The sequence below is a fragment of the Phytophthora sojae genome, assembly GCF_000149755.1.
Source record: "Phytophthora sojae unplaced genomic scaffold PHYSOscaffold_6, whole genome shotgun sequence".
Lineage (NCBI taxonomy): Eukaryota > Oomycota > Peronosporomycetes > Peronosporales > Peronosporaceae > Phytophthora > Phytophthora sojae.
In genome coordinates, this window is record NW_009258120.1 from 803,806 (window position 1) to 823,044 (window position 19,239).

The 19,239-nt window shown below is 54.2% G+C and overlaps 11 protein-coding genes across 11 annotated transcripts; 8 read left to right on the top strand and 3 right to left on the bottom strand.

Moving 5' to 3' along the window:
* Positions 1-721: 721 nt before the first annotated feature.
* Positions 722-1,972, top strand: PHYSODRAFT_316479 (hypothetical protein; the record flags this gene model as incomplete). Its single annotated transcript, XM_009532155.1, has 2 exons — positions 722-1,006; positions 1,154-1,972. The coding sequence occupies 2 exons, from the start codon at positions 722-724 to the stop codon at positions 1,970-1,972; spliced, it is 1,104 nt and encodes a 367-aa protein (XP_009530450.1).
* A 462-nt stretch (positions 1,973-2,434) lies between these two features.
* PHYSODRAFT_435127 (hypothetical protein) lies at positions 2,435-2,728 on the top strand (the record flags this gene model as incomplete). The annotated part of the gene is made up of 1 exon (XM_009532156.1): positions 2,435-2,728. A coding segment is annotated over one exon (294 nt), but the record flags the coding sequence as incomplete, so codon positions are not given.
* A 228-nt stretch (positions 2,729-2,956) lies between these two features.
* PHYSODRAFT_302808 (hypothetical protein) lies at positions 2,957-3,472 on the bottom strand (the record flags this gene model as incomplete). The annotated part of the gene is made up of 1 exon (XM_009532157.1): positions 2,957-3,472. One exon carries the CDS (start codon positions 3,470-3,472, stop codon positions 2,957-2,959), a length of 516 nt encoding a protein of 171 aa, XP_009530452.1.
* Positions 3,473-6,024: 2,552 nt separating this feature from the next.
* Positions 6,025-7,872, top strand: PHYSODRAFT_514634 (hypothetical protein; the record flags this gene model as incomplete). Its single annotated transcript, XM_009532158.1, has 2 exons — positions 6,025-7,269; positions 7,456-7,872. The coding sequence occupies 2 exons, from the start codon at positions 6,025-6,027 to the stop codon at positions 7,870-7,872; spliced, it is 1,662 nt and encodes a 553-aa protein (XP_009530453.1).
* An 829-nt stretch (positions 7,873-8,701) lies between these two features.
* PHYSODRAFT_458816 (hypothetical protein) lies at positions 8,702-9,124 on the top strand (the record flags this gene model as incomplete). Its single annotated transcript, XM_009532159.1, has 1 exon — positions 8,702-9,124. A coding segment is annotated over one exon (423 nt), but the record flags the coding sequence as incomplete, so codon positions are not given.
* Positions 9,125-10,197: 1,073 nt separating this feature from the next.
* On the top strand, positions 10,198-10,728 carry PHYSODRAFT_334853 (hypothetical protein; the record flags this gene model as incomplete). Its single annotated transcript, XM_009532160.1, has 1 exon — positions 10,198-10,728. One exon carries the CDS (start codon positions 10,198-10,200, stop codon positions 10,726-10,728), a length of 531 nt encoding a protein of 176 aa, XP_009530455.1.
* Positions 10,729-11,787: 1,059 nt separating this feature from the next.
* Positions 11,788-12,459, top strand: PHYSODRAFT_334854 (hypothetical protein; the record flags this gene model as incomplete). The annotated part of the gene is made up of 1 exon (XM_009532161.1): positions 11,788-12,459. One exon carries the CDS (start codon positions 11,788-11,790, stop codon positions 12,457-12,459), a length of 672 nt encoding a protein of 223 aa, XP_009530456.1.
* Positions 12,460-12,680: 221 nt separating this feature from the next.
* PHYSODRAFT_512072 (hypothetical protein) lies at positions 12,681-13,508 on the top strand (the record flags this gene model as incomplete). The annotated part of the gene is made up of 1 exon (XM_009532162.1): positions 12,681-13,508. The coding sequence occupies one exon, from the start codon at positions 12,681-12,683 to the stop codon at positions 13,506-13,508; it is 828 nt and encodes a 275-aa protein (XP_009530457.1).
* Positions 13,509-13,744: 236 nt separating this feature from the next.
* Positions 13,745-15,060, bottom strand: PHYSODRAFT_511906 (hypothetical protein; the record flags this gene model as incomplete). The annotated part of the gene is made up of 2 exons (XM_009532163.1): positions 13,745-14,101; positions 14,497-15,060. The coding sequence occupies 2 exons, from the start codon at positions 15,058-15,060 to the stop codon at positions 13,745-13,747; spliced, it is 921 nt and encodes a 306-aa protein (XP_009530458.1).
* A 567-nt stretch (positions 15,061-15,627) lies between these two features.
* On the top strand, positions 15,628-16,832 carry PHYSODRAFT_302812 (hypothetical protein; the record flags this gene model as incomplete). Its single annotated transcript, XM_009532164.1, has 3 exons — positions 15,628-15,695; positions 15,800-15,898; positions 15,980-16,832. 3 exons carry the CDS (start codon positions 15,628-15,630, stop codon positions 16,830-16,832), a joined length of 1,020 nt encoding a protein of 339 aa, XP_009530459.1.
* Positions 16,833-16,958: 126 nt separating this feature from the next.
* On the bottom strand, positions 16,959-18,463 carry PHYSODRAFT_334858 (hypothetical protein; the record flags this gene model as incomplete). Its single annotated transcript, XM_009532165.1, has 4 exons — positions 16,959-17,014; positions 17,099-17,404; positions 17,476-17,608; positions 18,347-18,463. The coding sequence occupies 4 exons, from the start codon at positions 18,461-18,463 to the stop codon at positions 16,959-16,961; spliced, it is 612 nt and encodes a 203-aa protein (XP_009530460.1).
* Between the last annotated feature and the right edge of the window lie 776 nt (positions 18,464-19,239).

Here is a 19,239-nt window from a genome sequence, read left to right on the forward strand (position 1 = left end):
TAATCTACACTACACGTACCAGCAAGACAAGGAATTCTATTGATCCACCACTACGCAGGACGTTCATTTAGACTTGAGATGTGAACACAGTTGACGGCACATTCGATCACGGAGGGGATTAAACGTGTGCTTTTAGTGCTCGCGTTCCTATGAGCAAATCGATAAAACTGCAGCGCACGGCGCGAGCAGCGAGCTGCCCTTCCGCTGCAATTCAGTATCAGTGCTCGGCACACAGCAAAACATGCAGACAACAGAGACTGAAGCAAGGATGTAAGGAGCTGATCTAGGCCCGCGGGGGTGGAGGCCCCCTCGTTCCACTCTCATCAACGCCTAGACAGTGAAAAGGCCAAGCTCAGAACGAGCCCGGCCACCACCAAGCATTCCTATTCCACGCCTGTAACAGAGCTAGCGCTACGGGGGAGAGCAAGTAAACTCCTGACATAGAACGTGGCGGCGACGACGGCGCCGGCAACAATTTACACAATACACTGAGCGCTTCCAAAGCTTTTTCCGAACTGAGGGCTCTGTCGGGTTCAGACCGCTGCACGAATGACTGGCGTGCAGCCAATAAAACGAAGTAGTGTTACGAAGTAACGTTAATGAAAGTAACCTGTAAGTAACTCCTGAAGCCTCTCTAAACCAATGCCGGTCGACTTTGAAAGGTGCTCAAATAACCCGAATAGAAGCCCGTCAATCCGTCGCCGCACAATCGACCGCCGTCATGCTGCTGCAGCTCCTGCGCCGCGCCGGCGCCGCTCCTGCCGCCTCCAGACTCTTGGCACGCGATGCACAGCCGCTAGCTCTTTCGTCTCGCCGCCGCAGTGTGCTCGCGCGCTTCAGCAGCGGCCAGCCGAGCGCCGACAAGCCGCTGGGGCTCAAGGACGGCGCCCAGACCGTGTCGGGGCTGTCGCCCACCATGCAGATGCTGGCGGTGTACGTGGTCGTGGCCATGTCGGCCATGGGCGTCGTGGCGCGCTTCAAGAGCCGGGATGCCAAGGAGGATGAGGTACTGTACTCTACAGTCGATTGCCCTAGATGGAAGATTTCCATGGAATCGTTCCCTCTGTTGACGTTGCAGTTGCCTTGACCACCTCCCGGAAACTGAAGTTGCGCTAACGTCACGGTTGCGTCATTGTTGCCTTGCTTGAATAAGAACGTGCGCATCTTCAACATGGCCAAGCGCGCCGTGGTCAAGGACCGGCGCGTGTTCGAGACCGTCGGGTACCCGAAGGACTTCGAGCGCATCAAGGAGCTGGACGCCGACGGCTCTCCGATTGAGCCCACGAGCAGCGAAGGTAGCTTCCGGGTCAAGGGCGACAGCGGCAGCGTCGTGGTGCACTACCGCCAGAACCTGCACGCGGGCGAGGACGACGAGGAACGCGACAGCAGCATCGTGACGTTCGACGAGCTGAGCGTCGAGCTGGAAGACGGCTCGCGCTTCTCGGCGCTCGAGTCGTTCCTGGCCAACCAGGACGTGGTGACGCACCAGAAGTCCGAGACGCTGGGCAACAAGATGTTCTTCCCCGTGATCGGCGGCGTGCTCATCGGCGGCGTGGCGTCCTTCTTCGCCATCCGCATCCTGCGCAACCGACCGTTCTACGTGCACAAGCTCGTGCTGGACCACGTCAACAACCACGACCTGGCGCGGCAGCTGCTGGGCCACCCCATCAAGAGCGACCGCTCCAAGTACGTGGGCGTGCTCAACAACGAGGCCGCCAACTACACGATCGCGTGCAGCGGGCCCAAGGGCAACGGCACGCTCATCGTCAAGGCCTTCAAGAAGGAGAACCCCGACGAGAAGGCCGCGGAGGACAAGGCCACGAGCGTCATGGCCACCCCCGGCACGTCCTGGAAGTTCTCCACGCTCGTGCTCTCCGTCGCGCGCAACGAGAAGCGCAAGAACAAGAACGCAAAGACCATCAACCTCCTCAACGGCGGCGACGTGCCGCCCGCGTCGGCGCAGCGGCATTAGATTTAGAGCAACCGACCGAGCTGCTAGATGGCGTCTCACATACCCTAGTACCGAATAGAACTGAAGAAGGCCAATTAATCAACCAACAACCTGCTATGGTTGGACGACAGTGGCACCGCGTCGGCTCTCCATCAATCTGTATGGCGGAAGTCCGGTTCATTCACATCGTGGTACACTTCGGTTCGAATGGAATTCGGCCACACTTTGGAAGACCGGATGTACCAGTGCTTGGTTAGACACTAGCTTCACTCTCGAATTATCCCGGTGGCGCCTCCATCGCCCAGCTCCTTCAGTCAACCCCCAATGCATGTGACCATGCCTCCGTACGCAGTCACGCTCGCCTGCATCGTACTGCGCGGCTTCCAACTGGTGTTCGCCTTGGTGTCGATCATCACAGCGGCGATGACGTTCCGGATGTCCCGCGCCTCGAACGGCCAACCCTTCCGTCTCGGCAGCGCCGAGAACGTCTTCGTCTTGATCGTGGCGTACACCATCCTGCAGTATTCGGGGGCGTTGCTGGTGCTCGTCGAGCTGTTCCCCATGATGCTTCGTCCTCGCCCGAAAGTCACCCGAACGACGGACACTCTCTTGGTCATTCTGGCGCTCGTCTCGGGCATCGTGCTCGCAACCAGCGACTACGAACAGGACTGCGACCGGTACGCGGTTCTGGTGCGCTGCAGGAACATCAGGTCCTCGTACATCTTCGTGCTGCTGAGCGCCGCGCCTCTAATTGGCTCCGTGCTCCTGACTTTCGTGAAATCCGAGGACCTCCGACTGGCCGAGACGGACGAGTGTCGTGACCGAGCGGGCAGCTACCGAATGGTGGCCATTACCCCCGTGAGCTGTTCACTGTCGCCGATCGACAACCGGGACATTGTCACGGCGTAGAACGGGGGTGTAGAGCATTCTACGTGTAGTTAGTGGGGGAAGAACCAACTATCAAACCGAATCGTGAATTTCATACGTCGATTTGGTTCGTTATTGCTACTGCGCTGCACGACGTCGCATCGCAGTGGGGGAGCGCAGTGCCGAGCCCGCGCAGTTGCGGCGGAAATCGAGGTGTCCGCTGCTCGGACGGCGCTTGCGACTGCTCTCGTAGTACTTGTCCTGACGGCGACGTGCGTTGTGCACTCGGTCGTAGCGCTTGTCGGCGATGTAGATGACCACGAAGCACGCGACGAACGTGAGGCCGATGGACGCGAAGAAGAGGCCGAGGCCGCACACGGGTCCGATGCACGCGTCGCCCGTGCCCTTCCTGCCTTTGGTGGGGCCGCTTGAGATGGTGGGGGCAGCAGCGAATACTTGGGATAACTCGTCTTGCACTGTGCGTTGTCGCTGGACTGGGACTTCAGTCTTCACAGCGGGGAGAATCACTGGGCTGGATGGGGTCACGATGCCACCTCGACGGAGTGAGTTGGCGTTGGTCTTGGCTGGGAACTGCAGGACCAGCAGAAGCATCGCCATGACTAGAGGAATGGACACCGACGGCTTGACTCGCATACTTGAGCGACTGATTGGGAGACGAGCTTGAGCAGACGAGAGGGGATTGTATAATGTGAGTTGTGAAGGAGGCAACATCGATTGGGATATCGCTGCATCATCGCATGATTGTTTCTCTAAATGCATCGGCTGAGAAGCAAGCGAAACCAACGTTCCCTTTTATCTTCGAGGATGCAGGGTCCTACACTATATATGCGGTCCACGTACTGCATCCACTGCATTGCATGTAGGATCAAGTATCTTTTGCTGAAGCGATCTCCGTCCTGCAGCAGGACTGGAAGCAGGACTCCTGCTTCCAGTCATTTTCCCCCATTTTGCAAACGGCAGAAGGTTTCTCCTCCGCTCCAAGATAATCCTAGCGTTCAGGCTGTATTCGTCAACGCAACTTGGGGCAGTTCATCCTGTACCTGCAGTTTCTTGATGGAAGTGTTCAAAATGGACGTATGCACACCAACACCTCTGCTTCACTGACGCAGAACAGAAGGAGGTTCATGCTTTCTGAGAAAGAAAACGAAGCCAAGGTCAAACCGAAATCGTTCTCGTAGCTGGTACTTCGTGGACTTGGGGCTAAATTCAGCTACATTCACACAATTGACCTCAAGTATTTCAATTCGTCTGCGTTAACGAACACGAAGCACGCCATGAAGGTAGCGCCCACACCCGTAGTGATCGACACAGGACGCGAGCTCAAGACACAATCCAAATTCGGTGACAGCCCTAAAGCAATTTCTTCACAAGAACCGGCAAACACTTGCATAGACCGAGTGCTTGGTTGCGCTCGAAAGCTAATTGCAGGCTACAACAAGCTCCAGGTCAGTCACCGTGGAATGTACTCGCTGGAAAGACTGAAGGCGTTCCAGGCGTATTGCGAGAACACCTCGACAGCTCGTGCTGTCGCTGTCTGCCTGTTGACCCCCTTTGGTTGGCATCGTGTTGCTCGAGTGCATCCCCGTGGTTGATCCAGAGTTGCGCTGGAAAGCCAACTACAGCTTTTGGATCCGCTTCTTCCTCAGGGTTGATCGTTGCCATCAGCACTACGTACCAGATAACCGGTCTCATCGATCGCATCTCCATCTCGCTGATGCAAAGTCTTCGCATCGCCGTAATGCTCATCGACTGTGTATGCCGGAACTCTGATGGTGATCTCCGTGGTTTGGATCTTTCCCGTTACGTTTGGCGTTGTCGTCGGAATTGGCCCCTGCTTCCTCGTCTTCGGCGTCATCTTGGTATTCACGATAGGACTGAAGCCATTCAACACAAACCCGGGGCTCGCCCACGAAATGCAGCTTCAGTTCTGCGTACTGGGAGTGCAGGGCCTTATCGCGATCCTTTATCCTGCGCTTAGCGGCATTTACACCAAGGCGAGCTCGAATGAACGCGCTGGACTCGTCCTACTGCTTCCTCTAACCAAGTTGATCATGAAGAACATTGTGGCGTGGGCCTCCTCCCACTGGGAAGACCACGTTCCTCTCATCGCGGTGTTTCCGATCGAAGTGTTCAACGCTTTGTACGTCGCGACGTGCATGCAATCCACAAAATCTACGCTAGCTACGATCGTTATCATCACATTTGACGTCGTCAGCGGCATCTTCACCTTATACTCGTTGGTTAACCGTACGCGAGCCATCCAAAGGCAGATGCAGCGACTGGAGGCTGATTTGCCGAGTGAAAAGCACGCAAGTGGCGAGCTTATTCCCAAGGTGATGACTGCCTCGCAACACCTTAACTCTTTCCGAACGCGCCGAGGCTCAGTCATTCGAGTGCGCGCGCCACTGAAGCTCCTACTTGGAGTCGAAAACGAACGTGTACTCGACTCACTCACTCGTCACTTGGCTTGGTTTGAAAAACGCGAAGCCATACGAGATCCCAATGCTCAAGACGACGATCATAAGCTGGAGTTGGCGGAGAGTTCACTTCAACTACTCTTTAACTGCGAGTACCATGTTCTTGTAGAGTACGTCGAGTGTGCTGAACCCATAATATTCGGCATCTACTCAAGTATTCAGTGCCAGCTTCCTTCGAGGAAATTCTACCCCATGACGCACGACATGGAGAGAGGCCAACTGGAGGAATGTTGACGAGCCTCTCGGTGTATGTCGCTCTGGAAATTTTATCCTTCGTGGTCATGCACGTGGCGCTCACGTGGAAGTTCAAGCTGTCGGCACTCTATCAGCTAGCGTTTGTATTGGAAACTCAGGTTGTGCAGATTCAAGCGCGACTGTTCTTCTGGATCGTCTTCATCCTCCAATTCACACTGCAGCACTACGGAGTGGACTTCAGCTTTCACTTCGCGTGGATACACTAAATAACACTGATACGTTGAGGGTTTTTCTTTTTCCTTTTCAATTGTGCGAACCCCTGTTTTGAACTTGACGCTGAATGTTCGTCACAAATAGATTTGTATCGCAGAGATAGTGTCATGGCAGCTATTTTGATGAAGTTTTCGAGCGATGGCTAAATCGATCAATGCAGCGAGGGTGCTGGTACTAAATTCAGCTTCTTACTTGATAACAACACTTGTAGTAAGTTGTTGTAAGCGGCGAAGACTAGAAATGAATGGCAAGAACCAGGTCAAGGTGGCCGCTGGTCTCGGACTCGACGAACCAGGGCCCGATTATCCAGAGCAGAGCACCCACAAACCAAGCACTAGACCTGAGCAGCATCCCCGAAAGCAACCTACACTGGCGGTCAAAAAGCTGCTCAACTTTGGTCGAAAACTTGCTGCTGGCTACAATAAGCTGCAGGTTAGTCACCGCGGAATGTACTCGATCGAGCGGCTTCACGCGTACCAGGCCTATTGCGAGAAAACTTCGGTGGCCCGAGCGATTGCGGTGTGCGTGCTGACTCCGTTGCCTTCACTACTTGCGATTATCCTTATCGAGTGTTTCCCCTTACGTGATCCATTGCTCGGGTGGGAGGCCAACTACATGTTCTGGATTCGATTCTACATTAGCGGGATTATTGTCTTCATCGGATGTACGTATCAAGCCACAGACATGGTGGATCGCGTGAGCATCTCGCCGCTCCAGCGTCTGGGTATGAGTATGGTAGCCATGAGCATTTACGTTGGCACGGTGATACTTGTGTCGTATCTGTGGGTCTTCCCCGTACCATTCGGGATCGTCCTCGGTATTGGGCCATGCTTCGCAGTCTTCTTGGTCGCGTTGATAATAACCATCGGGCCTAAAACTTTCAAATCAAATCCCGGTCTGGGTGACGAGATTAAGCTGCAGCTTTACGTCTTAGCGGTGGAAGGCTTCATTTCGGTACTTTATCCGGCATTCAGCAGCGTCTACCTCCGAGCGAGCTCCACCGGCCGCGCGGGCCTTGTGCTCTTACTGCCTGTGATTAAAATTCTCATGAAAAACGTCGTGGCGTGGTCCTCGTCACACGTTGAAGACTGCATCCCCGTCGTCACGGTCTTCTCGATCGAAGTATTTAACGCTCTGTACGTGGCGACGTGCATGCAGTCCACGAAGTCGACGCTGGCCACGGTCATTATCATCGTCTCGGACGTATTGAACGTTATTCTGGCGTTCCGATCACTGCTTCATCGCTCGCGAGCACTCGAAGAGGAGCATCAAGCTGCTGCGTCCGAAGGCAACAAGCACGCATCGGTAGAGCTCATCTCAACAGTCATGACCTCCTTCCACCACCTGCGGACGTTCAAGACGCAGAAGGGGAAGGAGATTCGAGTTCGCTCCCCTGTGAAGCTTGGCATCGCAACCAATACCGAACACGTCCTAGACACTTTGGCGGAGCACCAAAAGCAATTCGTGACTAACGGGGCTCGGAAGGTTTTGCGTGCGGCTTCAAAGCTGCGAGGCAGTGCTGTTAGTCGTGGAAGTACCAGCGCCAAAGCGAGTGGAGCCTCTAAAATTTTCGTCAAAGAGTTCGTCCCAGCAGAAGCTCCTCCAGGGCCTCTCGAGCCGCACCATGTACTGGTGAAACAATCCGATACCGCACAAGTTGCGCAGAAGGAGAACCTGGAGCTGATAGAGGGCACACTTCAGCTGCTGTTTCATTGTGAGTACCATGCTCTTGTCGAGTACGTCGAGTGTGCCGTCCCCATCCTCTTCGGCGTCTACTTAACGATCCTGTACCAACTTCCAGTACACAAATATTACCCGCACACGCGCGACTTGGAGGCTGGGCAGCTCGAGGGAATGTTGACGAGCCTTTCCATCTACGTGACGCTGGAAGTTTTGTCCTTTGTGGGGATGCACATGGCGCTGAAGAGGAAGTTCAGCTTGTCTGCGCTGTACCAGCTATCGTTTGTACTGGAAACTCATGTCGTTCAGCTGCAGAGTCGGATGTTCGTCTGGATCGTGTTTATTTTGCAGTTCACACTAGCACACTACGGCGTGGACTTCACTTTCCAGTTCGCATGGCTGTTTTAGGCCGCGTAGGTCGAGCTGGGATTACTGGGTAGGATATGCAGGATCGCGGTTAGAGTGGTGTGGTAGGATAACACCACAGCTAAACTATTTTAGATGCTATGGGTCACTGCGATAGTGATCAAGGTACTAAATACCTGAAAGACTAATTTGAGCTTCCAAGTAAGTGAAACGTGCACCTGCGCCTTTTGTCAAATTTCCTGAAGATTTCAACTCGTGTCACTTCTGTAATGAATGCCAAGAACTTGCTGCAGGTGTCGCCCGCGCCCAAAATTGTTGGGCCGACACCCGACCTCAAGACGCAGAGTAGGCGAACCAGCGTGACGGAGCAGCGCCGACATGCACGATCCACTCTGTGGACCAGGCAGGTCTTCACCTTATGGCAAAAGCATACAGCTAGCTACAGCAAAGTACAGGTGAGTCATCGCGGGATGTACTCGATCGAGAGACTGCAAGCTTTCCAAGCGTACTACAAGAAAGCCTCGGTGGCTCGAGCTCTGGCCGTTTGGGTGCTGACTCTGGTGCCGTCATTACTGGCGATACTTTTCATCGAGTGTATTCCCTTGTCTGATCCGGCGCTGGGGTGGAAAGCCAACTACATGTTTTGGATCCGCTTCTTCATTAGCGGGATTATTGTGCTCATGGGCAGCACATATCAAGTCACGGACATGGTGGATCGAGTGAAAATCTCGCTACTGCAGAGCTTTTGCATGAGTGTTCTGGGCTTCGGGATCTACATCGCGACTGTGGTTGCAATAGCCTATCTGTGGGTGTTTCCCGTGCCATTCGGGTTCGTTATCGGTATCGGGCCAAGTTCGCTGTCTTCTTCGTGGTCTTGATACTGACTATAGGGCTCAATACGTTCAAGGCGAACCCCGGTTTGGCTCACGAACTCAAGTTACATTTCCACGTATTAGCTACTGAGGCTATCATCGCAGTAATTTATCCAGCTTTCAGCAGTGTTTTTCTCCGAGCCAGCTCCACTAACCGCGCCGGTCTCGTGCTATTACTTCCCCTCATCAAGCTCGTCATGAAAAATATCGTGGCGTGGGCTTCTTCTCATGTCGAAGACTGCATCCCGGTGATTGCCGTGTTCTCTATCGAAGTCTTCAACGCGCTGTACGTGGCGACGTGTATGCAGGCCACGAAGTCGACTCTCGCCACCATTGTTATCATCTCGGTCGATGTCCTGAGCGGCATTTTAGCGTTTCGTTCGCTGCTTGGCCGCACGCGCGCGCTCCAAGAGCAGCATGAGCGATCCCAACTATTTGACTCGAGGGGCAACAGACGAACTACGGATGAGCTCATTCCGACTGTGATGACTGCATCTTGGCATCTTCGGTCGTTCAAGACCAAGAAAGGCAGGATTATTCGCATCCGCTCTGTCGTGTAGGAACACATACTAAATTATATAATAGCACACTTTCCCCACCAACAACACCCACCAAGTCCCGATGACTCAATGGGCTTGTTAGGGTTAGAACCTGAAGGCCCAGGAACTTTCCCTTGCACCGGGTTGATGTTTCCTCTGTGCACCGTGTTTCCGCTTAGTCAACTGACGGAAACCCAGCGTCACCAGCCACGAGCAAAGGCTGACACGCTCTCACACACAACATAAACCTCGCAGACCCTCAGGAAGGAAGGGTCCCAGCCAGTCACGGCTTGATACGAAGGTGCCGGAGCTATACTCCAACGGGAAGGATAAATGGAGTGCGCTCTCGCTCCTCCACTACACGGCGATGACTCGCCCTTCGTATACACGGCCACTTCTTCACTACTCTTGGCCTGACCACGGGTAAACGAACGCTACGATACTAGCAGGCGCGTCCACCGACAGTCATAATCCTACCAACAGGTTTATCCAATTGCTACGGGAACTCACCGATAGCCCGGACGTCTTCCTTGAGTGGTTGGAAGGAAAAGCTGTTCTGTTCTTGTTGCCCAAAGGGCTTATCTGTTCTATCTTCTCTTTCCTATGGTTCAATACAAATATCTAGTATAAACACGTCCGTTTTGGATCTTCCCAAGTAACCACCGACCCTTCAGAGCCTCCTCGACGCCCCAAGAGGCCTCTCGATGACTCTATTGGACGATGAAGACTTGGAGCAGTCGAACGGTCGTCTTAAGTGCGGATCTCGGGTCAAAGTTCGCTGTAAGTTCGGATCGTACTTGAAGTCCTGGGTCTCGAACTTGGGTGTCGACGAGTCTTCGGCACCGGTCCAGAATGGCCAATCAGCATCCGCCGAACATTGCTGAACATGTCCCTACGACTCGGGTCGCCACTGAAGCTTGGTCGTCAGCTCGATTCTCGTTTACCACAGCTCCCCCATGAAGCTCGGGCTGGGAGCCGACGCTGAGCGTGACTTGGATTCGCTGGTGGGCCACCACAACGCCTTCGTGACTCGCGGGACCCGAAAGGCAACTCGGTTTGTGTCAAGATTCATTACTAGCGCTTGGGGCTCTGCACGAATCAAGCCTGAAAGTCATGACAGTCATTCCAAGGGACCAGAGCAGCCTACTGCGCACCACAAAGAGACCGCTAGTTCTCATGAAGAGCTGCAGCTGGAACTGGTTGAGAGCACGCTCGAGCTGCTTTTCCACTGCGAGTATCACGCTCTCGTTGAGTACGTCGAGTATGCGGTTCCTATTCTTTTTGGAGTTTACTTGACGATCTTGTGCCAGCTACCGACACACAAATACTACCCGCACACACGAGACATGGAGCCCAGGCAACTTGAATCGATGGTGGAGAATCTGTCAGTGTATGTAGCTCTGGAGGTGCTGTCGTTCGTGGTGATGCACATCGCGCTCAAGCGGAAATTCATGTTGTCGGCTCTATCAATTGGCGTTTGTACTTGAGACGCATGTGGTCCAGTTGCAGAGCAGGATGTTCGTCTGGATTGTATTCATTCTCCAGTTCACGCTGCAATATTACGGCGTGGATTTTACTTTCCAATTCGCCTGGATACATAAGAGTGAAGGGGGTTAGCACAGCAAGCTTTGTAACTTAACACCAATTTTGCAGTATGAGAACAATCTATCCCTGCATACAACATTACATTTATGTCGGAGCTAAATTCAGACTGACTCGAATTTGCCTTCGGGGGCTAGCAGCATGCATCTCAATCGTCTCGTCCAAGTCGCACCGCTGCCCAGTATCGCTCAACCCAAGGACAAGCGATCTCACGAATAACGAAACATCTCGATTTCCGTGTTTTCCGCGATGGACCACGCAACTTCGTTATCTTAATGTCTTGGTATTGCTGTGGTCTCGATGTGTTTCTACGTCTCGAGTGTGATGATTCTTGCGAGTATTTCGGTATTCCCCGTTCCATTTGGGCTCGTCTTCGGTACTGGTCCGGGATTTTTCATTTACATTTCGCTCTGTGTACTTGCTGTCGGTCCCAAGACATTCACAATGAACCCAGATCTGGTCCTCGAATATAAGAAGCAAGTGCACGTGTTGATGGTGGAAATTGCGCTTTCCATGACCTATCCAGCTTTTTCTGGACTACATTTTAACGCCAATCCAAACTATCGTGTTTGCCTGGTATTACGGCTCCCGCTCACAAAAATCGCAATGAAGAACGTTGTGGCTTCGGCGTGCTCGCACTTTGAGGATTACATGCCAGTCATGACAGTTTTCTCGGTCGAAGTGTTCAACGCCCTCTACGTTGCAACGTGCATGCAAGCGACAAAGTCCAAAGTGGCGGTCGGTGTTATTATCATTCTTGGTGTCGTCAACGGGGGGTTCTCGTTCTTCGCACTCCTTGAACAAACTCGCACAGTTCAGCACACGCTGCTATACGATTTATCCAGCGACAAGTTGGCACATGGGGGTGACCTAGTCACGACGATGCTGCCAATTTGCCAGAAACTCCGAGCTTTTCGGACGAAAAAGGGCAAGTTGATTCAAATATGATCTCCATCGGACTGAGACTTGGAGAAGAGGTGGAGCGCACACTGGACTCGCTAGTTGCTCAGGAGCTTTTGTTCTTGAACCACGAGACACGGAAAGCATCTGAATCGGCTCAGAGGACGTTGTCAGGCGAGTTATTTTTCAATAACAACAGCAAGCACAAGAGATCAAGCTCCGTACGCACGAGTGAGACTGTGGCAGAGCGGCGCTACTCGCGGCAGCCGTCCTATCGATCCCTATCACCTGAGCAGCAGCACCTCGCTCTGGTGGAAAACACACTTAAGCTGCTGTTCCAGTGCGAGTATCTTGCTCTGATGGAGTACGTCGAGTGCGCAGTTCCAGTTCTGTACGGCATTTATCTGTCGGTCTTGTGCCAGCTGCAGAACCGACAGTACTACCCACAGGTCCAGGGTATGACGCCCGATCAGCTCGAGGCAATGCTGACGACCATGGCGGTGTACGTGGCGCTGGAGATTTCCTCCTTTATAGCGATGCACGTCCTTCTCGAGCGCAAATTCAAGCTGGCGGCGCTGTTCCATGTGGCGTTTGTACTGGAGACACACGCCAGCCAAGTCCAAAGCCGCCTGTTCGTCTGGATCGTATTCATCCTGCAGCTCGCGCTGCAGCACTACGGCGTGGACTTCACCTGCCGCTTCACCTGGGTGTCTTAGCCCACCAAGATGGCTACATTTCGACCACTTCAACGACCATCACTCACGTTCTTGAAGTGCAACAAGTGCAATATCTACCAATCACCAGTCCCAGAAACGTCGTGAAACGACCAATCAACGTCCGTTTCAGCGAAAACGGAGACTTGCCCCCAAAGGATCCACTCATTCTTCAACTTTCCTTCAACCTCCCACGCGTGACTTCGTAGCCCACCACTAAACCAATGAACCCGGATGTATTGAGTTTCCTCCTGGAAAACGACCCGCTCCTCTCCACTATAACCCCCACCAATATAATGTCCCAGGCCATGGTGTCCTCCTTCTCTATGGACGTGTCGGCCTACTCGAGCGACCTGTACGAGTACCCCGCCACCAAGCGACCGGTCGGGGGCCTGCCCAACGCCTTCGTCATGTGCTGGGAAAACGTCCTCGTGCCCACCAAGTGGATGCACCAGCAGCTGGGGCTCAGGTCGTCCCTGCAGGCGCTGCAAGCCGCCAAGCAGCGCGCCCTCCGCACTCCGAACCTGCAGGCGGCGCTGGCCGCAGTGGAGCAGGACCTCATCCAACTGCTCACGTCCGTGTCGAGCTACGGCCCGCTCTTCATCGTGAGTGAGGAGAGCGTGCAGTTCGTCGAGGCCATGTGCAAGACCTTCTTCCCGAGACTGGCCTTCTGTCTCGGCAGCTCGACTACAATGACGAGTGTGCACGTGATTGGATCCCCCAGCAGATTCCAGTCCGCAGCGGAGAAGGCGGCGTGGAGAGTCAATCTGCTGCAGAGTCTCTGTCGTGACAGACTCTTCGGCGGAGCGCCGCAGAGGCTGCTGGACCCTCGAGCAGGCAGGTTCGGACTCGTGGTGGTCAGTCCGCACCAAACGGACATCGCGGCATGCGGCGACACGTACAAGGCCGCTCCGTTCGTCGTGTCCAAGAGCGTCCACGTGCAGAACGCACGGAATTTGACGCTCGGAGAGTTCACGCTGCATCTGAGGACTCTGGCGGAGTACGTGCCCCAGGCTGCTCCGTGCGACACCAGCTTCGCGATTCAGCTCTAGCTCATCATAAGCTTGAGAGATTCAACTAACTAGAGGTACCAGTATCGACGATAGTAAAAGGGTTTTATGGTATTGCTGACCGTGAAATGTCCGACTTATTGTTTATATAGAGACGTTATCGCCTAGCTGAGCTGAGCTGAGCTGAGCTTAGCTCGCTTGCGAGGGTGTCGGTCGTCTCTGCTGGCTTTGCTGCCAGTCTTGGTGCGCCAATTCCATCTATTAGGACAAGAGGGTCGTTAGTTTGACGCCGAACGTGCCATCGCTTTCCGTCGACGAAGGCGGGTTCGCACCTGCTTGAAGTGACTCGCGGCATCTACCAGCGCTGCGTCTGTGGCTCGTCGAGCTCGGGTCAGCGCCGTCTTGCGCCTCTCGTGGAATCTACTGGCTGCGTCGCTCTGGATGGAGTCTCCGGTATCTGCGAGTTGTTCCCGAGTCCGTGACGTCAACGCAGTGAGTTGGAGCTTCCACTTGGTCATGCGCTCGCTCCGCTGCTTCTCGTAGTCTGCGAGGCTGAACGTGGCCTTGTTCTCTGCTTCGAACGTCTCCTGCTTCTCGAGAAGGTCCTGCTCGTGCTGAGGCAGCTCGACTTCTACCTGCAACGCGCGGTACTCATCCATGGGCGAGTGGAGAGAAGGGAGCGGCACTACTGCTGCGTGGCTCTCCGATGCTATGCTGCTACTCCCAATCGACGATGAGGTCGATAGTGGAGGAGCTTCAACTGAAGACATCGACGCCGGCCGACGGACGTCATCAACCTGCACCAGATTCGGCAACCTCTCGAAGAAGAGATGCGCGTTGGCCGGCATATGCCGCACGAACGGGTTGCCAGCAAGACGCAGGATACGGAGGGACTTGGGGAACTCGCTCACGTCGAAGTCGTCGATGTAGTTCATAGACAGATCCAGGAACTTAAGCTGCAAGCAACAGGATGATAAATGTCAGCCTGAAGCCACACCTAAACGATCTCAACGCGAAGAATACTACGTACATTAGGCAGGTGCCGGAGGTTCTTGACTTCTCGGATGCGGTTGCCCGCGAGCGCCAGGAACGAGAGCTGGTCGTGGTCCTCCAGTCCTTCGATCGTCTCAATCAAATTGTACTGCAAGTAGAGCTCCTCCACGTGTGTGAACGCGTCGAGGTTGTCGATCTTGCCGATGTCGAGCCAGTCGAGACGCAGCAGCTTCTTGCTCAGCATGGCCTGGATCTCCTTGTCCTCCTCCTCGGGCGTCCGCGCCCGTCGCGTTGGGTTCCTGGCCATCGCGAGACTCTCGCGGATGAGCTTCATAGTCAGCGGCACTGGTCGCTCGCTCTCTCGCTGCGTGGAGACGGCGACTCCCTCGATCGCCTCCTCCAGCGCTGCCATCTCGGCGTCGGGGTCCGCCTGCTCCACCTCCGCTTCGTCTTCGCGGCCCTCAATGCTGCAGGTCTGCGAGGGGCGCGTGGTTTTCAGTCCGAGGCTGGCGAGCCACCGCTTGTCCCTGGAGGCCATGACGCGCTCGATCGCTCGCTGGTCCTCGACGCGCTGGACGTTCAAGGTCGCGAATAGCTCCATGACTCAGCTCAAAGCTCGCAGTCGGATGGAAAGCCTGCGACGCACACGGCTATGCAGAATGCCCTCGAGGCGAGTCTTTCAGCCGGCTTCTCGTTCTCTTTGGACGATCCCATCCGTTACTCCAGGTGGGACGAGGCTGGTAACGGCAGGCAGGGCGTCGACGCACCCCTCCCTCGGCTGGTCATGTTGAAGTGCTCCAGCCAATCAGAGGCGGCGGAGACGAACTTGAGCCATGCCTCATGTGAACCACGTGGCCACTCTGCAGCTGAAGCGTGAGGCAGAGCTAGTGGCTTGCGAGCGAGCGCAGATCGACCTTATCACTGTACGGATGCAGAGCTGCTGAGCTGTGCTGCATGGGTCAAGTCCAAACCCCATGCTGTCCAAATTTAGACCCTTTTCTATTTTTTTATATTGCGTCCAGGTGTCGTAAAGGTGTGCTGGTCTGGTGATCTTGTCCTGCTTGGCTGGCTGTTCCACTAGCTAGGGTAGCTCTATATCTGGGCACCATCGAGACCCGGGTCAGACCTCTCTGGATGCTGCTAGTCGCCGGAGCACACGCAGCTGCACATGGCGCTGTTCTCCGACTGCTGGAAGAGCCGAGGCGCCACGCTCGAGCGATTGCAGCAGCTTCTCGAGTACGTCCAGCGTCTGCATCCACCCAGCCTGGCGCCAGACTGCGTTCTTGTCTATGGCAATGACTGGCCACCCGCCCTGACTGACGCCTTCTCTATGCATGCAGTGACGCGGAAGACCAAGCTGAGACCGAGCGCAAGGCCGCGACCCACATCCAGCGGCTCTTCCGAGGACAGCGAGTTCGAGCTGCTGTCACCAGACAGACGTAAGCTTTTGATCTCTCTTGGTCTCCTACCACACGGATACTCACCGGTTGGGTCTCTTCAACTTGATCTTTTTTATGTAGGGATGCCGAGCTGATGATCTCCCGCGTGTATCGCGGCCACTTGGGGCGTCGGCGCTGCAAGAGGCTGCGCGCGGAGCTGCATCGAGCTCATCGACGAGCAGTGCTCGACTACTACGCCGTCGTCATCCAGAAGCTCGCTCGCGGCATCCAAAGTCGAGAGCATTGTCTGGACTTCCGCAAACGCAAGGCTTACATTAGCGAGCTGGCCGCCAAGGGGGACAGCATGCGTCGAATGCTGGAAGAGAACCTGCGTATACAGCAAGAACGGGAGCAGTTAGCAAGCGAGCAGGCTGCGAGGGAGGAACTGGTCAAGGTCACGCAAGACCTTCACCACCTCGTGAGCACGAAGGCTGTCGCAGGGATCTATAACTCGCCCATGCAGCCCGCCAGCGCCACGAGCTTCGGCGTGCCCGTAGAGACCCATATAAGGGAAAACGCTCGTCGAGTTGTGTCCACACGACTAGCAACCGCCAGACCGCCGTCAAGACTGACGCCGTACCCGCCTTCTAACAAAGTAACTCTGCAAGCCACAGCACCCTATGATGCTGTCCAACGAGAGACACGGAAGCAAACCAAGTACCACAAGTTGAGACGCATCGGCACGACCGACTTCGCAGCCGTGTACAACCCAGAGCAGGACGTCGCGCGGAAACTCAACGCACCTGGAATCAACGCAGGCATCGAGTACCTGGACGACTGGAGGAATCCCTACAAGAAGCGAGGCGTGCCACGCAACAAGCGAGACCTGCTGCCGCAGTTGTCCACTTTAGGCCACGCACCCGAGACTCCGTTCTACTTGACCTACGGCGGCAACAAGAGTAAAGTGCTGGCCAATGACCGCTTCGACGTGTAAAGTAACTATTAAAGAATAAACACATCCAAATATGACACAGCAAAACCATGCATCTTGCATGGATACTGTGGCTCAAAAAGACACGCGATTGCTCGAGTGGCTTCAAGGCAAGTTGATTTTGACGTCTTATTCCTCGCTGACCTTCTTCAGTTCGTTCATGTTGGTGCCCGCCAGACGTTCACCTAAACAAAAAATAGAAGCAACAGGTTAGTATACACCTAAACAAATCGGCAACAACAAAAAAACAAATTTTGTTGCCAACCCACCGAAGAATTTGAGGCTGGAGATGGCGGTCTCCTCGGCGCCGTTGTTCTCCTCCACGAAGACGGTGATGCTCTTGACGCGCTGGAACTTGACGAAGCGCAGCTCCACGTCGTTCTCGGGCAGCAGGTCCTCCTCCTTCAGCTCGATCGTCTGCGTGGGCTCCACGTCGCCGGCGTCCGAGAAGCCGAGGTTGGGGCGGTTCACGAAGAGTTTGATCACGCGCGGGGCCTCCTCTCCCTGCGGGGCCACGATGTTGAGCGAGAAAACCTTGACGGCGTCCTGGAACTCGATGTAGAGCATCAGTTGCTCTGTTTAGAGAAAGATACGGGAGGTTAGAGATAAATACGGATTTTTAGAGAAAGATATGGATAGAGCTCACCATCGGCGTCCGACTTGAGCTGCAGCGTTTCGTCACCCATGAAGAGGTTGCCGAAGGGCTTGTTGGGGTCCTCGTTCAGGCAGTAGCAGTCCTTGGTGCTGATGGCCTCCTTCAGGTCCCCGTAGGGCCGGCTCTTGGCGGCGGCGGCGGTCGAGCTCATTGCAATTTGAGACGAAGGGCGAAATGACGATCCTCCCCATAAAAGTACTCGGGGTTTGTATAAAATACGTATTTATCATGGAAAGCTTATAATTTGCCATTCAGTGTGGGCCACACTGGTTATATAAGAATTCCATCAGAATGTACCTAAATGATTGTCAAAAACGTCAAAAACTCAAATTTACGTAAACGACTTGTCAAAAACGTCAAACACGAAATTCGACCGCCAATCCACGCCATCCCAACAATAACCATTCTCGTATTTACGTAAGTTACATATGGGATTTCCGGAATTGGTGTATTCCCACCCCTTGGAGTACGACACATTGACCGAGGTCCACTATTGCGCAGTTAGGATCGGAAAAACGTAAGCGGCGGTAGCCGACGATAAGCAGAGACTCCTATTGGTCAAAATAAATCTATCTAAGCACGCATAGAGTTCAACGCAATGAGATGCTTTGGCGACCTCAGGCTCCATTGTGGTTAAACAACTACTTTCCGAACACAGGTTCACGTCACCCTGCATGTCATGTTCATGTGTAACACCAAAACCAGCGCAATTTTAAGCTACAGCGTCGGGTCGAGGCCGCCCAAGCATTTTGGGTAAGCATCGACCACATTTTCGTTCTACATCAAATTATCTCCGTCTCTCGGTACTCTCGACAGCCTGTTGTTGCTGTTAGGTTGCGTCGTGCCATTCGTTCAGCGGTACATCACAGCGTAGCCGCAGACGGGAGAACGTCACCGCCCATGGCGTGACCGTGACCGTCTCCTCCGTCTCGGCCGAGTCGACGTCGGCAGACGTCGTCTTGGAGCGGGTGGCACTCATGGCCGAACCAATGACAGCAGCAACAACAGTCACTAGCTGCCTGCCGAATGAATGAGTGAAGGGGGTCCACTACTCGGTGGAGTATCCTCGGCAGGAGTAGCCATACATAGGATCGAAGGATGGTCGCCATGGGTGCCATCGCGAAAGGTGACCGCGCTGTGCGATAGTGGCCAAGCGGTAGGCGCTCATGAGTCGCGATGACCGCCGCTGTTTGTTCAAACTTTGAACTTATCACACTTCGTGTTTAACTCAAGTCATAACGCGATCCTTTTCCGGATGCGCCAAGCTCCGTCGTCGTAGTATGGCTTCAGCTTTTCCGGTTGCCACGGCCCAAACACCTACATTTATCTGGAATGCGTACGCTAGTAAATTCGCCGCTTCGATATACATTACACTTGAGGTCTTTCCGAACGACTTAAGTTACTTGTACTGTAAGCTAGTGAATCCGTCACTCTTTCGGCCCAGCGCTAATCAGGTCATTTTAGCTAATCGGAGCGCTCCATTAAAGCGTCGGCGGCCGGAACTTACGTTTTCTCAAGTCAATTCAAAGCCTAAGCCAAAACTTGCTACAGAATCGCATTCAATACCATCGAAGCGAAGATTGTTGGGTTATGGTAAAATAACGATTTACGCCTTTCGTTTAAGACAGAATTGGAGCAAATCACAATACAGTTTATGATTTATCTTGCTCAATATTTTGGTTGGTTGACATTTAATATGAGCTTATACTACAGCACGGGCCAACGACCAATGCCACCGAGTCGGGCCCCCGGTGA